Source organism: Rattus norvegicus, chromosome 18 (assembly GCF_036323735.1).
Source record: "Rattus norvegicus strain BN/NHsdMcwi chromosome 18, GRCr8, whole genome shotgun sequence".
In the NCBI taxonomy this organism is placed as follows: domain Eukaryota; kingdom Metazoa; phylum Chordata; class Mammalia; order Rodentia; family Muridae; genus Rattus; species Rattus norvegicus.
The window spans coordinates 16,619,708-16,638,021 of NC_086036.1; the positions used below are offsets into that span (position 1 = coordinate 16,619,708).

Sequence of the window (18,314 nt, forward strand, 5' to 3'; positions counted from 1 at the left end):
TTGTGTTTTTGGCTTTGCTAGTCTCAGCTCTATTGGGCACGATACTTTTCCCTGACTGAGTCATGACAGCTCTTAGAACTTGAATCCCTATTTTGAATGGCTTGCTTGGCAGCAGACTATTGGGTGTGGTGGTGGAGGAGTTTAGCAATAGGTAAAGATTATGGAGTGAGTTTTATTGTTCCTACATTTAGATTTCATTGAAGGCCACAACAAGTCGCCAGGTTCTTCTGATCAGACATAGAAAGAATGTTCCCATGACCCATCCTGTTTGGGTCAGCCCTAAAGCATGTAAGTAACATCTAAAATTAGTTGTTAAAAGCAACTGACTGCTCTTCCAGAGGTCCTGAGTTCAATCCCCAGCAACTACATGGTAGCTCACAACCATCTATAATGGGATCTGATGCCCTCTTCTGGTGTGTCTGACAGCTACAATGTACTCATATAAATTAATACATCTTTAAAAAAAAGAAGTAACAGCTATGTGTTACCTCCTGGTTCTCTTCCCTGGTAATATTGGCCATGCTTAGTTTGATAGAATCCAGGTTTAACTTGCTTTACTCAGGTATTATCAATCATCTGGGCTTACAACTGGCTATATCTAAATGGAGCAATTGTCTGGCTCTTGGCTGGGTGGACAGGAGACCACAGCACAATGCTGATTATATGGCTACCTCACTTGAGTCCTGCTTACACTGTGGTACTTGGGGTAACCCAAGGCTAACAGAAGGGTGAGCATCATTGTGGAAACACCATCCAATACCAGGCCTCTAAGTAATGGTTCTATTGCTGTGTTGAACAAAACAAGCCATGTGGCCAGCCTTGATTCAGTAGTTGGGGAAGTAAGTCTGTGAGCATGTAGGTGTGTAGGTGCATGTGTGTGTGAGTATATGTGGGGGCAGAAGACAACCTTGAATGTTGTTCTTCAGGAGCTTTCCGTTTTGTCTTTTTGAGACGGGTTCTCTCATTAGCTTAGAGCTTGCCATGTTGACTAGGTTGCCTGGCCAATGAGTCCCAGAAATTTGCTCTTGTCTTCTTTCTGAGTCTTGGGGTTTCAAGACCATGCCACCATGCCTGGTACATTTTAAATGGGGTTTTAAGTAAGGTCCTTGTACTTGCAAGGCTGTAACTTCACCAGCTAGCAGTCTCCCCAGCCAAAGACTGTTGTGAGAGCAAACCCAACCCCAACTCTAACCCTGTACCATTGACGTCTGTTTCTAGAAGATACTGTGCATCCATTCAAACTTACTGTGCAATAAACCGGCAAGACAGAGCTCTGCCCCGAGCTTGCAGAGGTTAGCTGGCAGACTGAGGCTGTCTCGAATGCTTTTCAACTGGTCTAGAAGCTGAAGCTAACGTTCGTATCTCCTGTTGGTCTCGGCTTTGTAGAAACACTTCCAATTGCATGTTGAGTCTGTCTGCAGAGTCTTAGATGGAGACAGTGCCAGCCCACCATCAAAAGGGGAAGACTGCTGATGACAACTGCCACCCCCACTTTAGATCGCGTCCTCTCTGTTTCTCATTCACTCAGCCCAGGGTATCAGTTGGTTCTGTTAGGAACTAAGAGACAGCCCAAACCACTTAAGGTCAGGATTAGACTGGCTGCCTCAGTGTATTGGGTAGACTGCTTTTCTATGGGAAAACAGGAGAGTCTTGGGAAAAGGTGACTATTCCTATGGCTTGGAGCAAAAGGACCTGCTTACTTCCAAATCTAAGAAAATCATTCTATCAAGTATATAATTTCAGTTCTTTCTGGAACCAATCCTTTATAACTAGCATTAGCATAATGGAAAGAATGCTGAATTCCTATGAGGAAAACAATGTCCTTCGAGTTTCTGTCCCCTCTCAAACAAAATCAAATGCCGAAGGTCAAAGAACAGGAAGAGCATAGAGAAAATACTGCTCATTGCTAATTACCATGGAGGAGATTTCGGGGTCCCTGGTAATAGTGCAAACTTCCACAAGGAGCACACTGGGATTCTTAGACGAGGTTGAGGTTCAGGAAAATACCATTGTTGTCAGGCAAACAGGAATGTAAGTGATGTTATCCTAGGGAGAAGGGAACTTTTATCTCAGGTCAGAGGATGCGTGTGAAGACCAAGGCGTGAGTCATCAGATGCTTGCCTGTGTCCCTGGAAGAAATGGAGAGGTTATGTGGATTCTGAAGCAAAGAGAAGGCAGACTGTGTAGCACATTGTAGCACAGCTTGCTTTTGAATGTTTATTTCTTAAAAATTTAGGGTGTGTGGGTGTGTATGTGTGTGTTTGGTATGAGGAAGAGTCAAAGAGTCATCTGCATTTTGTTTTTTGACTGACATTAGTATCAGCACCATATCTTGCATTGTCTGTCAGGGCCCCATTGATATATGTGTGTGTGTGTGTGTGTGTGTGTGTGTGTGTGTGTGTATCTTGGGTGATGACCTCATTACATTAGCCCACATCTCCATTGTATACCAAGCTCATGTTCACCTCTGGCTGCTGTGGATATTGAAATGGGTTTTAACATTTCATGAGACAATGCTCTGCTTTGTTCTTACTCTTGATGATGATGATGATGACGACGACGACGACGACGACGATAGACTCATTTATAAAGTTCCCAAAAAAAGTCCTTTAGAGGTGGTTATTTATATACGTATTAGCTTAAGAAAATTAAAACCTTGGCCCCATTTTATATTTCTACATATGGATTTGATGCTGAAAATATATCAAATTGTGCAATTAATGAGAATTTTTTTCAGATTTATTTCCTTACTATTTTCAACTTAATTGCATTATGACCAGGAAGAAAGATCATATGACATAGGTTCTGGTCATGCATTCATTCATTCCTATTGGTACAATTTCAGGTTTTTAATGATGTTTGTGAAAAAGTGTTTTCTCTAATGTGGGGCATCAGACTGCTGGATTATATAAATTTAGTACTTATGTTAATATCCTTAATGTTTATCAGTCATGTAAGAGATTAAAGGAATCTTTTTCCTCTTGTGCATTAATTTACCCACATATAACATTTCTAAAATTGTGAAAATAGCAGCATCACAGTGAATATAGACTCTTTACAGCACAGCATAGGCTTTTCATGGTGAAACTCAGTAAGTTGTGTCTATGCCTATGTGAGGACTCCTTAGTGTCTCCCCTGAGCTGTAAGACAGACCTCGGTTAGAAGGCTAGTGAGCCTTTTTCTTCCATTCCCCTCACCGCTTTAGGTAACTCACATTTACTAGTGAGGATGGCTTGGATCTCTTGGGAGAGTTTGTGACGTAGAACGCCGTCTTTCTCCATGTCCCCGACTGTGCAAGCGTATTATCTCTGAATTCACATATGCTTTTGTTCACTGTGCATCCTTGGGTTTAGAGACTATATCTCAGAGGATATGTATCTTATATTTGGAAGGTTCAGTTGACAAGTGAGAGCAAAAGTTGCTCACAGTGTATTTTATTTCTGAGAGGTCCAAGCTGCCTCCCCAGCTCTCCCCTTTTTAACTTTTTCCTTTAGTTACTTTGTCTTCTGAGGCCCCACCCTTCTCTATCTTACCATTTGCTGTGACCCCCATACCAGTGGCACCCACTGTGGCTTCCACTCAGTTGAGAAGGGTCCAGTTTTTACCTGAACTCTGGCCAAGAGTGAGAGCTGGCCTTTGGCATGCAGAATGTCCTTGGATGATTCTTAACACTGCAGAAAATTTCCTTAATTGGATTTGTTTTTTTAGGCCCATGTCATGTATTTTCTGCCTGTCTATCTTCTGAACACCTTGTTTTTAAGATGACATCATTATTTTTAGATGCACACAGAGAAGTTAGTATATGGAAAAATGTATAAACAGAAAAATGTTAGGCTGAAAGTCGATTCTAGTTTATCAAAGTTTTAACATAAAATTTAAATGTAATATAATGGTATCTATCTATTGTATAAATCTATGTACATACATGCAGTGTCTTTTCCTGGATTTCTATTTGTAGTGGTTCCCATGGCTGTGACTGATGATCACTTATTAGCCAAGCCTGTTGCCTGGTGTTTTACATACCAGCATGTGAAGCTGTTTGCTTGTCACCATTTACACATACGGCTTCTGAAGTAGAAAGCCTTGAGATGCCTAGTCATGTAAGCACTACATGGATGCTGGACCCCCTATCCAGACACATCAAGGAGGGATTGATTACTGCTTCCATGCTCTTCACTATCTGAATCATGTGTGTATGTGTATGTGTGTATATGTGTATGTGTACGTATACATATGTGTGTACTCATGTGTGTGTAAACACATGTATGTATACACGTGTGTGTATAGTATCCATTTGTCTGTGTAGTATGTATGTATGTACATGCATGTTTTTCTATATGTATGTTGGTGAAGTACATATACATATGCCCATGCTGATGTTGAGACTCATTCTCTATGGCTCTCTTACCTTTACTTACTGAGGCAGGGTCTCTGAAAGAAACCCAAAGCTTGCAGCTCTGCTATGCTTTCTCTGGGGGCTTTCCTGTCTCTCCTTTCCTACACTGGAATTTGCGGGTAGGCTACCATACCAGAACTCATCATTTACCTGGGCTATTGGCATCTGAGCGCTCGCCTCCTTCACAGAGTGAGAGAGTTAACCACTGAGCCGTCTCCCCAGACTCCCGCTCCATGTTTGCATCCATGGGCCAGACCAGGCCACTAAACCGGGACTGGTTGTGTTTTCAGGTCATCGCCAAGTGGCCTTCTCACATCCTCCTTTAGACAGCACCAAGAGTCACTGGCAGCGGAGAGAGAGCGGAGGCGGCAAGAGAGAGAAGAAAGACTGCAGAGGATAGAACGGGAAGAAAGGAACAAATTCAAGTAAGGAGTCCTTTAAAGGCTACTTCAACTGTGATTTGAAACTTAAAGCGTTTGGCCTACAGCTTCCTAAGTGGGCCAGGAAACAGCTCGTCTGCTCGCCTTTCTGTTGTATCTCTAAAGAGGAGTGGGATTCTCCTGCAGCAGGCTGCTCGGACCTGCTCTGGCTTCCTGTAGCCATGTGGCAGGAAGCACAGACAGCGAAACACAATTAGGGCGCTGTGCATCCGAGGTTCACCGTTAGTTAAAGGACACAGCCCAATTGCCTCAGTGTAATTTGCCATTTGTCCCTGAAGGTCCTCATGCTTTATTTATAGCCTATTGGATGTCAGAAAGAAAATCTATTTTCTGACTTTCTGGTTTATTCTTTATCCCTGTAGCAACCACATAGCCATTCTATGTGTGTATTACATATGTACAAACATATGTGATAAACTTTATCTTATTTAATATCTATTGCTTTTTCCTGTAGAGGAACTTTTGTACCAGTTTCTCCCAGCCCTTTGTCCCTGGTCTCCTGCTCTCTGTCTGCCTCCATGGATGTTTCCAAGACATCGCCTATGGAAGGTTCCACGTCTTAGTGCCTCTGTCCCCACTGAGCCCAGTGTCCCTCTGTAGCCCCCTTTGCCAGTTTGCCTGCCTGTTCTCTCTCTATCTTCCAGGCCCTGCTCCTTACTGTCCCCTCCCTGGATTCCACCTGCCCTACTTTGCAGGATGCACAGCAGCAAGTCTTCCCTCACATGGCTGTTCCCTGCCCTTCTTTCCACCTCTGACTTTCCTTCCCCCACTTTTCTGCTTTCCACACACTTCCCTATCCTTACTCACAGGACCAACACTTTCCCTTCCTTCCATGTTTCTCCCCATCTCTGTCTGCTTCCCGTTTCTCAGCTTAGTTTCTTTGGCAAATGCTCTCAATGATGCTGTTATATCATCAGAGGACATAAGGCTGGACCAAGCAGTGATCATGTACAGATCCAGTAACTTCTGTCTCCCCAGAGGCCGGGAAGAGCATGTGTCATTGTAGAAATGACCCAGATAGGAGCAGAACTGGAAAGCCGCTGCAGTGTGCAGGCACCCTGAGTGTCCAGGTGGAGTGCTAAGCCTGGCTTTGCTGAGAAGAGGACAAATAGGTGGCATGAAGTAAACCAACATCGTTTCCTGCCACACTTGTGTGTTATACCATGAGCTGTCAGAATCCTACCAAGTGCTGCAAGCTTTCTGTGGTAGTTCCAGAATTTGTTTAGATTCCCTGGAACAAGTTAAATGCTTCCTGATTTGTGGGATCTGAGAAATCTCCTATTTTGCTACCAATTAGCAGCTGGGAATTTGCCTCAAAATATGCAGAAAATTTGGGGATGAAGTTTTACATCCAAAGTCTTATAGAAAATCACTAGGGTACATGTTTCTCTGCCTCAAGAGGAAACAAGACCACCAGCACCAGAGAGAGTGGGGGGTTATTAAGTGCTTTTTATGAACACATGAAAACCAACTTTAGCCCTTTGAACTTGTGTGTTAAGTCTGTCTGTGGTGGCATGGACTTGTTTGTAATCCCAGTGCCAGGGAGGCAGAGGCATGAGGGCCCCTGTGAGGATGCTCACTGGCCAGCCATCCTGGCTTTCGAAGGTGGGTTTTGACCCTGAGTCACTCTGTCTCAAAAGGCTGGGCACTGGCTGAGATGGGGCTAGAGAGACTGCTCAGTGCTCAAGAATACTTGGCTACTTAATGCGAGTACTTGATTTCAGATCCCAGCACTCATGTAAAAAAGCTAACTATAGAAGCTTGCAGGCCTGTAAACCCTGTGCAGTGGGAGGAAGGACGCTGGGAAAGACAAATCATTGCTGAGGTTTGCTAGACACCTGCCTAGTCCCAGGTTCAACACGAGACCCTATTTTAAAGGAATAAATTGGAGAGTGCTAAAGCAGGACACTCAACATCCTCTGCGGCCCTCTGTGTACACAGGCCCAAACATACCCACAAAACCAAACACACACACACACACACACACACACACACACACACACACACACACACACACACGGAGAGAGAGAGAGAGAGAGAGAGAGAGAGAGAGAGAGAGAGAGAGAGAGAACACAAGAACAAGGAACCCTGAGCCTCGCCCATCTTTGATTTTAGCAAGCGTACCTCCTAGCATAAAGAGCGAGCTCATCTTTGAGAACTACCTGGAGAGAGGACCACCACCCAGGTCCTAGAATGACTGCTGGGTGGGGCACTCTAGGCCTGATGTGGCACAGTAGAAACAGCTGAGAACTGGAGCTGATGCTGGAGCCAACATCGTCAGTTGCTTCAGAGCTCACAGGTGAACCCGATCTTGCTCGATTGTCTGCAACAACAAAACAAGAACGAGCGTCATTTACAGAACTTAATCCCCAGAATTTTGTTGATTTAAGATATACAGATGCAATGCAAAACAGCCTGTCACTAAGAGCTAGGGAGATTCCAAGAAGACAGATAAGAAGATAACTACAGAAGGGACTTGCATGGTGTCATTATCAGGCAGACTTTAAAGTAGCTGTTGTGGATGTGTTCCAAGAGTAAAGGCAAACACATCCCTGCTACAAGTTATCCTTGGAAACGGTTGATCTATGTGATAAACTGTATGAGAATTCATTCCTAACTTATTGCAGTAGAGTGTTCGAGTAGAGCTTTTTACTGGTAGGACCAGTAAGAGTTGAAACTACTGGGAAAGACAAGACTTTGTGAAGATCTAAAGAGAGGCCAAATAGAAATACACGTAAATGACACACGGAAAAAAATAATGAATCCATTGGATGAGTCCAGTAGCAGAATTGAGAGTGGAGGCAGTGAGCCCATTGGAAACAAAGTGAGAGAGAAAAAGCAGCCTTGGAATACACCCTGATCCCTGGTCTGTGTGTCACCGGAGCCCAGTGACATAGGAGGGCAGGCTGGGAATGTGTCCTGATATTTGAATCATGCTGTACTCTTGTTTACATGCACATAGACTGGGGACTGACTCCAGCGTCCTGTCTTCAGAGATGGTTTGTCACCAACTGCCATCTGCTATAGTTTCCATTGACTGTCACTTGTCATTTAAGAACACACAGAGAGCCGGGCAAAGTGACCCCTTATCCACAAAGAATGCTACTCGTTGGGACAGACTGACCAAAGGTGACAGTCACAGCAACTGCAGCTCCATATTTGAGAAAGTGAATGCCAAGAGAGTTAAATGGGGGGATTGGGAGTGGCAGTTGATAACCCCCTCACCCCCCAGGGCTGAGGTGGGGTATGGGGGTAGGGATTTCTCTGGCGCCCATATCTCAGTCTTGGTGAGTAAATCATTCACAAGCCTCATGCTTTTTGCCCAACATCTCAAAGTTATCTTCTGGCTTCAGATATTTGTGTGTGCAGTGTTAAGTTTCCTGTGTTTCTAGTGTGGAAGGCAGTGAGCTTGGATGTGTATGCATGGCACATCTGTGCACATCTGTGTCCTTGCCATGTTCACCCCAGTCTATACCTCCCTTAGTCTTCCTGGTGTTGCCTCATTATGCCCAGTTATTAATGCATCCTCAACCCAGTGTCGACAACCATGATGTCCAGACTCCAGGAAAACGGTCTCCTGAAAGGCAACGGACCAGCTAGTCTGAAACTTAGATTTGGAACCTCAGCAGCAGGACCAGAAAATTGAAGCCATTAAAGTTGAACAGTGTTGGACATATCATGGGTGTGATGAAAGCAAACGCATTAAGTAAGGCCTTGCAGTAGCCCTGGTGCAGAAACAGTGGCAAGTGCTGCTGTCTGAGTAAGTGCAGTGTTTCCATTTCTCCTTCCCATTTAGAAAAAAAAAATCCACATTTAGCATTCAACTATGACAGCTTTGCCTTTCCTAAGGGCTTCGCGATGTCCTTCTAGTAGTTAGTTTGTAATCTCATGAGCACTAACACTATTATTCTCTTTTTGCTTATTCTGTGCTTTTTCACCAGCCGGGAGTATCTAGACAAAAGGGAGGAGCAAAGGCAAGCGAGAGGAGAAAGGTAAGTGTCTGCTTTCTTCACTTGGTAACTGTGTCACATGACTTTGCACTGCTAACCAACCATGTAGAATTCCTCAATGGCATTAGCCTCACCTGAGGCACCTTGGCGTTGCATGACTGTCCTTAGTTTAGATTCCAAGAAAACTGGGTTCATGACAGGAACGACGATGGATAAAACAGGGATAGAGAGAGGCATAGGGAGGCTCCAGAACCTTCTCCAAATGAGCACGTTGTCATCCCCGTCTTCCATGTCACGTGTCCTAGTGTGCTCGCCATGGACGATTTTGTCATTGTCTGACACTTAGTGACGTAGGCACTAGGCACTAACTGCTCTGGAACTGTCCCTCCATAAGTAATCTGTAACCAACCCAAACACTGCGATGTCTCCACTACCCACACTTGAAACACCTCGTATCCGCACTCTGAACCTGGATTAGGTGTTCTTGCTATGTACATCCAGGTCACTAGATCCACAGTTGGTCAGTGTATAGCTGAGCGTACATGCCACGTTGGATACTGTCCCCAGTGTGCACAAGACCCTTGAGTTTTATAACGGGTCACTTCCTTCCCTCCTGAAATGCCCTCATATCCTACATCTTACCATTCCCAAGGAGCTGCAGTGTTTGTCATACACGGTGGGCACCTAGGAATAAGGTACAGAATACAGTGGGTACAGGTCACTGGCTGCCATGCCTGGGGGACTGAGCTTGATTCCTGGGACACATATCCTGTGCGTGATCTCTCTCTCTCTCTCTCTCTCTCTCTCTCTCTCTCTCTCTCTCTCTCTCTCTCTCATACACACACACACACACACACACACACACACACACACACACACACAGATAACAGCTTCACCATTACTCTCTTTTTAAAAGTTTGCTGTTTTTACGTGTATGGGTGTTTTTCCTTCATGTATATCTGTGCACCACATGCATGTCTGCTGCCCTTGGAGACTGGGAGAGGATGTCAGATCCCCTGAGACTGGGTTACAGTCTGTTGTGAGCTGCCACTTAGGGCCTGAAAATAGAACCTTGGTCCTCTAGAAGAACAGCCAGTGTTCTTAACTCCAGAATCATCTCTCCAGCCTTAGTCCATTAATTTAACTCCATTATAAAGTGTACAGCTCATATATTTGGTTTGTTATGGTTTGAGGTAAACAAAGGACACGAGGAAATTGGACACGAGGAAATTGGCAGACAAGTTTTTACCCCTTTTCCCATACAGCCTGCAGTTACTTACTCTGACACCAGATGGCGATATAGTATGGGGAGAGGGATGGGCTCAATTTCTGCCTTTTTGTACTGGAGCCTAGGGAGAGCCTAACCATTTCTGGCCTGTGCCAATATGATGTGGAATTGTGCTAATGTTTTAGACACCATCAGCTAAATAGATCAAGACAGTCTGAGTCAGGCAACAGTGGAGACTGTCTGTGCTCAATTAAAAAATTAGATGCTTAAGTCAGCCTCATGAATAAAACATTGGTTTATTTCCAACATTCTATTAGATTATTGTCATCCTAATAACCAGTGGTGGCCAGTAAATTCAGAGAGAGAGAGAGGTGCTGGCGAGAAACAAGAAACTTCTCGTCCTCTGATAAGTGACAGTCTCAGGCCATGGGAAGGCCTGGGCTCTTACTGAGGTGCTGTTGGGGTTTTGCCCAGAGTTAAGGAATTTCAAATTTTATGTTTCATTTTCTCCCCAGACTCTGTATTTTTGAGCTTCTGTCAATTGACTGTCAGGCTATGTCTACACAGGCAAGGCTCAGTGGCTCCTGTAGGTCTGTCAGGTGCCTTGTGAAGGTCAGAGCTGGCTTTGTAGACTCCACAGAGCTCTCTGGCCATCCCTGCTTGCGTGCAGGCTTTTGCCTGTCCTCATGTCGAGGAGAAGGTTGTCACTCCCCTTCTCCCATTCATGCTCTGCCCTTGGTGTCCTCTCCTCTTCCAGGGCAAAATAGCCCTCTACCCAGCAGGTGGTCATCTCAGCAGGTGCAAGAGTGAGCCCCCTGTGCCCCTGTTTAGCTTTTCCCCCACCCACACCCTACCTCTCAGCCCAGCAGACAGAGCCAGACACATCCCCATAGCTGTTTTCCTTGGTTTGGGTTTTCTAGTCTGAGCAAACGAGGGGTCACAGGAAGAAAGTAGAAGGGAAGGTTGGGGATGCACTGGAAAATCGGAAACTGTGAGTGATGGTGGTTCAGCAACCACAGGAAAGGATGCTGAGCCATCCTGGGAGGCCCAGGAGATGTCGAGGGGCTTGGATTCAATGTGAGAGAGATCTGGGTAGGAGGACAGGAGGAACAGTCACAGGGAAGTAGAGCTGGCTCATTCAGGGTGTGTCGGGTTCTACAGAGAGACTGAGCTGAAACTCTAGTTCTATCCTGGGTCCCCTCTGGATGTCAAGGTTCATTCCAAATGTTTATTTATTCCCCCACACCCCTACACTGAGAGCTGCATGAAAATGGGGTATTGTTCTTGTTTATTATTAATTCCTTAGTCCTTGGTCCTTAAGGCATGGTGGACACTCTACAAACGTTCAATAAACAAACAAAAGGATGAATGAGTAAACAAAGCTGGGGGGCTTAGCCAAGGAAAACGGGGAGTCCATGGAGGAGCAGAGGTGTCGATCCTTGGATCTGGGCTCCACAGACACGGATTAGTGCTTTGTGCAACCTCCTCATGGTCTTACGGTTGGTGTTGCTTCACAAGGCATCAGGGACATGTGACAGTCACCTTATGAGCTAGTGATTCCCCAGGCTGGATATGTTTGGACCCCTAAGTGTGTGGCTTTAGGAGTCATTGCCCAGGATGCAGGACGTCTGTCTGTCTGTCTGTCTGTCTGTCTCTCTCTCTCTCTGTGTGTGTAGGGGTGATCAAGCTGTGATCTTCCTCACCACTGTGAGCTGTGACTTTCATGTGTACTCGCCCACCACTCTCATCTGTCCCATCACTGCAGACAAACACTGCTGCTACTCTTCCAGGACAATAATGATTCTGACCACCATGCAGTCTGCCCCTGGTTTGAGGAGGCGCTGGAAAGGTGGCTCAGTGCTTTAAAGCACTTGTCGCTTTCACAGAGGACCCAGGCTTGGTTTCCAGCACCCACATGATGGTTCACAACCGTCTCCAACCCCAACTCCAGGGGACCTGACTTCTCTCTTCTGACCACAGCACCCAACCCCCACCTCAGATATCAGGAACACATGCAGTTCGTGTATATGCATACAGGCAAACCCTCATACACATAAAATAACTCTTAAAAAGATATTTTAGAGTGTGTATGTGGAAAGAAAAAGGAGTGTACATGTATAAAATATACTTATAATGTTCTTGGCCATTTTGGGCATTTAAACGCATGGTTCAGTAGTGTGAGGTGTATTCACATGGTTATACTACCAGAAGTCTCACTGTGTAAACTGAATCTGTGCCCTGATGATCAACGCTACTCTCCTCAGCTCTGCCCTTTTGTTGCTCTGTAAATAGCCTCTCTCCTTGGAACAATTCTACTTAAGTCTTTTGGCTCTTCCTCTGGGCCATAGATCTTTATTGGTGGCCTTTATGAAACCTGCATGCCCACAGGAGTAGTCTTTGTGACTGACAGTCTCTTAGAAGAGAAACTGATCTGAATCCACCGCTGGCAGCCTCTGACCGCCAACCTAGCTGCCCACAGAGTATGGTGTAGAAGACCAAGACTAGGGCTGAACCACGTAAAATGGGCTGGTAGGATCAAGTGTGGGGCAAGGTTGACGCTATCTGGGCTGCTGCTGCTGCTGCTGCTATTGCTATTGCTATTTAAGGCAGGTCGGCCTCCTGGCTGGAAATGAAATGTTCATGTACATCCCACTTACAGTTGACCATTTGGGCCATTTAAATGATCTCACTGGCTGGTGAGATGGGGTGTGTGCAACCCCAGGCTTCCTGGCTGCAGGCGGGTGGGCCTCTTCAGGCAGGAGGGCTTCTGGGCAGCGTTCTTCCTGCACACTTTGCCTGCTTCCCATCAGCAGACACAGGCAAGGCACTGAGGGAAAGAACAAAGGATGGTGCGCTCCCTGATCCCCCAAATCGTATTATCTGCTTGTTGAAAACAGACATACTCGTGTGAAGAGCTGACTAACTATGCCAGGCAGTAAATGTAAAACGCCTTCGGGGCTGAATGGGCTACACATCCGACATGAGTTCCCAGGCAAGGCTGGGATTGCTTGCACCTGTGTTGGTCCAAGCTGGTGGCACAAAGGAAGCAATGTGTGCTGGCATTGCCTGAGGGGCAGCTCGCATTTATGTGTGCTGGGGGGAAGGAGGAGGAAGAAGGTCGAAGGTGACGGAGGAGGCCGTACAGTCCTAAAGGGTGGGACAAGAAGTGCATGTTTCTGTGTGTGCACATGTGCACTTGTGGGCAGGTCACAGGTCAACCTCTAATGATGTTACGCTTGAGTCCACCTTGTTTTTGTGACAGTGTCCCCAATTGGACTGAGCTGCCCCAGTAGGCTAGGCTGGCCTCAGGGATCTGCTTGTCTCAGATTTCCCAGCCCTGAGATTACAAGACCATGGCACCATATCTGACTCTTACTCGTGGATCCCAGGGGTCAAGCTCAGCTCTTAGTACAGGCAAGGCGTGCACCTGACCAACTGAGCTGTCTCTTCAGCTGCGCTTACATGCTTCTTAGATATTAAGTTACTTGAAAGACTTTATGCGCTTTGTCATCCTGGTGAATGAGGAGTGTCTGGGTGGGGCTCCCGGTGGCTGGCAGAGGTGTTGTTTGCGAGGAAGCATTAAATCGATGGACACTGAGTGATGGATTTTGCATAAGCGGCTACACTGCCTGGGAAGACAGAGACCTGCCACAGCTTAACTCGCGCATTATTTCTGTGTGTCTACACAGAGGAGGCACATATTGCAAAGTTATTTTGGTCTGATCTATAAAATGCACTCTGAGGAAGATGATTGGTAGCTGTTCTTAATAAACATTGGGTTTCTGCCTGGCGGCAATGCAAAACAGATGTATCTTTGTTCTTTTAAACTGACTTTGATGAATAAACTGTATGTGACGTCAGGTCCAAGCTATTGGATGTCTGGGTCCTGCTCAGAAATATTTTAGAATATAAAAAAGTTTCCATGGACTATGCTGAGAGAACAAAGTGAATTCCAGTTGCATTGCTGTTAGCGTTGAAGCAGGTTCAGGAATTCTGAGAGGCTTCAGTCCAAGCAGCCCCCTTTCGGTATTTGGGGGCACTGATTCTCTCTGCCACACCAAGGAACCCTCCCACTTCACAGCTGTGAACTCCACAGGGGTTCAGTCGCCAGCTGTCCCTGCCAGAGCCTTTTTGCGGGCCATTATTTGCCAGTTTATTATTGTTATTATTATTTGTAGAAATGTGTCCTAAAGGGGGCATGGAGATTCTGCAGCGGTGAGCTGGGCTCTGGTTCTGTGTGATGTTGTCATTTGTCCTCACTTGCTTATGAATGATGCAGGGTTTTTAATCGCTAGCGTCTTGGCTTGGCCCGTGCTTCTGGCGGGCTGAGCCTCCAGTCCGCCCTGCGCGCATCAGGAAATCAGCTCACTCTGCAGGTGTTCCATCCATAAACAAGCGTCGGCCACGGGGCTCCTCTTTCTTTTTACGGAAACCCTTTGGAATTTAACTTTCAGATACAAATACTTGGAGCACTTGGCAGCCGAGGCGCACGAGAAGGAGCAGAGAAGCCGGAGCGCGAGCCGGGGCAGAGCTGACCTCTCCTTGGACCTGAGCTTGCCAGCAGCCCCTGCCTCACCTTCCCCATCAAGCCCGAGTCCTGACTCTGCTGACTCACAAGAGGCTCTCACGGTGCCCTCAACCCCACCCACCCTGCAGTACCCACAAGGTGAGTACTGGGCGAGCGGTGGGAAACCTGAACATCAACACCCAACAGGCTTCCTCAGGAGCTCAGCATCGCCAGCTGGCATGAAGACATCAGGACAGGTGAGCTTCTTGGGGTGACTGCAGCCTGTCCCGTCACTGGCACAGCAGAAGTGTTCAGAGCCACTTGGATAGAGTAAGGCTGATTTATCAAAGTCATCCACATGTGGTTATTGAAACATGAGAATACACAAAATTAGACTGAGACCGACACTCGTAAATATCAGGTATTTAGTACTTCCCGATTCGGATATATGTGGCTCTGTCCAATAAGGTAATTAATCCCTTTGGAATCTTCTTAGCCCAAGAATTGTCTTATTTTAAGTTGATAGGAATAAAATAAATGAAAGCAAAGAATAAAAATTAAAAGACAGTGACGATATCTGATAAATTTAAAAAAAAGAAAATTGTTTTCATGTAGTCTGTGTCTATGTGTGCATACACATGTGTACATGACTATGTCTACAAGTTTGTGTGAAGAGAAACAGGTTCTCCTTGGAGAAATTTTGGTTTCTCAGGTTTTCCAGGGCGGGGAGGATGGGAGTGGGGGTGGGGGAATAAAGCAGAGCAAAGCCCAGCAGTGTTTGCTGCAGCCTTGAACCCCAGCTGTCTTCCTGATTGCTCCGTGCAGCGCTTACTGGGAATCCTTTTACTTTCATGTTACCACCGAGCAGAACTCCCAGCCCAGGCGCTTGCACAATGTGCTCCTGGCTCCACCAGCTCTGCTGGGTTTCACTGAGCTATGGCTTGCAGCCTGATGCAGACAGCCAGGGGAAGGCAGTTGAGAGACTAAGCTTTCAACTCTGGGAGGGTTGGCTGACCATCACCCGCAGCATCCTCCAGGCAAGGCAGGACTCTGTGATCTCAGCAGGACTGGATACAATGGAGAGACTGTTTATCCAATTTTGGTTGGCTCTCCTAGCCTCAGGGTCCAGTGGGCAGAGGCAGGCGTCCCCCCTCCTAGCTTTGCATTGTAGTCTAGTTACTCCTGGTTCCTGACTCCATGGAAGATTATCCCAGGCAGATGGCCCAGTCACAGATGAGTAATTTCAGTCTGAAAACCCCAAGTCCGACTGTCAGAAGACAGGTCATTTTGTGGCAACTCTCTGTGTTTGGTATTTCCACAGGCAGGCAATATAAAAACTCACCTCTGGCAGAGCAGTGGCTCAATGCTTAACCTGGGGACTTTGAGCTCTAATGTGTGCCTCCAGCTGTTTAGAAAATGATACCGTAGGCCATGAAACATAGAATAGTCCCAATACCTGTAAATATTGTTTGTCCTCAGATTTTTAAATCACTCAATGTTTGCAGCAGAAAACAATTCCTCAAGGATTATGTCCAACTAGAGTTGAGCCTGAGACCATCCTACCTAGGAAAAAACCTGTATTTTAAGCCCCCAGAAGAGCACAGAAAATAAAACACATATACCCACCCCTATCAGACATATTTACACATATATGTACATATATCTATATAATATGTATATGTACATATATGTATGCATGTTTGTTATTTATATATGTGCTGCTATGTTAGTGATATACCTTAATCAATATGAGCTTTTTCCAGTAAGCTTTCAGAGTGAATGTCATTTTTCTATTTAGTGGGAGAGTAGCCACGTTTTACTAAAATGGAACTGGCGAGGTTTGAACGTGAAACACGAAGCCGGGATGAATACATACACCTGTACATAAGTAAAGCACCATGTGTGTTGTTGGCATTTCCCTGGAAGGATCAGTGGGTCTTTCAGGCTGTAGGTAGGTGTGTCTCCTACTGTGATTGACTGTAATCTGAACCATTGGGACCTCAATGCATTCTGACCCTCCTTGTCCTCAGAAATAAGGGTCTAGGGAGATAGCTCGGTCAATAAAGTGTTTGCTGTGCAAACGTAGTGAGCCTGAGTTTGGATCCCCCATGTGCATGAAAAGGTTAGATGTGATGGTTACGCCAGACCCCCAGCACTGGGAGAGGTAGAGACACAGGAGTTCTGGGAGCCGCCTGGCCAGCCAGCCCAGCCAAACGAGGAGTCCGTGTTTAGTGGAAGATCCTGCTTCAAAAATTAAGAGGGAAAAGTGATCGAGGAAGACACCCATCCTTGACTCCCTACACACATTTACACACTTACACACCAACTTGAACACATGATTATGCATACACTGGGATGATAACAGTCTAAAAGAGTTCCATAAGAAAGTGTTTATGAGAACTGTGGGAGTTCCTGCTGCTTGGGGGACTCTTCATGACAGACCTCCAAAGTAGAAGTGACAAAAATTACCCCCATTAATGTTTGAAACATCCTAGACCCTTCTATTATTAGTCTCCTCTTACTACCATGTCCCATTTTCAAATTTCCAAAATAATTTTTTGCCTATCTCTAATGTTTATAATATCCCAACATCTGGAGGAAGAAATATATATATGCATATATGTGTATATATATGTATGTATATGTGTATATATATGTATATGTGTGTGTGTGTGTGTATCTCCACACATCCTGATGTTTGTCCTGCATCAAACACCTGGCACTGTTGTGTCCCTCATGTGCCAAGGGTTGGCAGACTTTTTCATCCTTGGCCATTCCTGGAGCATAAGACCACAGTGTATTTAGTGGTTCCATCATACCCTGCCCCTTCCTTTCCCAGTGCTCCATTCCTGTTGAGTATCTGGTCATGTGTTTGGATAAGAGGGGAGGTGGTATCATCTGTAGTTCCCTGGGGATCCAATGCAAGGGAAGACTCCCGTTGGCCGTCACTGATGGGGCTGGGAGAAGAGTCCACAGATAGAGCTGTATCCCAGCAATTGAAGAGTCACAGTGGCCCATGCTTTGTGTTATTCTAGTTTATGTCATACCATCCATTTGCCTGCCCTCTCCCCAATATTTACACAAAGTCAGCATTTCAGGAATCATATTGATAAGAAAGGGAAAAACTAATATTTGTTACTAAAGTATGAATCGGTCAAGATGGTAGGTCACTTTGTGACTACTTTTACTGCATTTGATTTTAGCTGTTTGAATCAGGGTCTCATGTAGTACATGTAGATCTCAGGCTTCCCTAAGTAGCAAAGAATGGCCTTGAACTGCTGACCTTCTCGTCTCCACCTCAAGAGGCTGTGGTGTTCCTCGCCACATCCAGCCTAAAATTATTTGCTTGGATTCTGGAGAACTTTTCGAAGGGTGAGCACCAGTCCTGGTAGCATGGACCTGAAATCCCAAACACAGGGGAGGTAGAGGCACTAGTATCAAGAGTTCAAAGCTAGCCTTGGCAGCACACTCTGATCAAGGGCTGCATAAGGCCCTGTCTCAAAAATATAAAACAGAGGGGGGAGGGAGAGGGAGAGAGAAGGGAAAGCATTTGAATCTCTTCCCATTCCTCTTACAGAATACCCACTTGAGAAGGAAAGACCTGATGGCTAAATGCTAATACCATTATGTACCGTCCATCGAGTGAGCGCCTCAGTCAAAATCAACCTCAGCTAAATATGCTGTAACCTTTGTGTAAATGATGCCACTGCAACCCACTAGCAAGCCAGTGTGTGCTGGAATTATTTTTCCATCTGGCCCCTTTGCAGCTTGCAGCAGATGTGTGTCCCTAAAC

General features: G+C 45.8%; 1 protein-coding gene across 7 annotated transcripts in view; it reads left to right on the forward strand.

Annotated features, from left to right (window-relative positions):
- The window catches only part of Fhod3 (formin homology 2 domain containing 3), a 432,679-nt gene that overhangs the window by 351,878 nt on the left and 62,487 nt on the right, over positions 1-18,314 (forward strand). For all 7 annotated transcript variants that reach the window (XM_017600804.3, XM_017600806.3, NM_001415720.1 and 4 more), the window contains 3 exons: positions 4,687-4,821; positions 8,778-8,828; positions 14,469-14,680. In XM_017600804.3, coding sequence (XP_017456293.1) covers positions 4,687-4,821; positions 8,778-8,828; positions 14,469-14,680 — 398 coding nt within the window. The remainder of the gene's footprint in view (positions 1-4,686; positions 4,822-8,777; positions 8,829-14,468; positions 14,681-18,314) is intronic.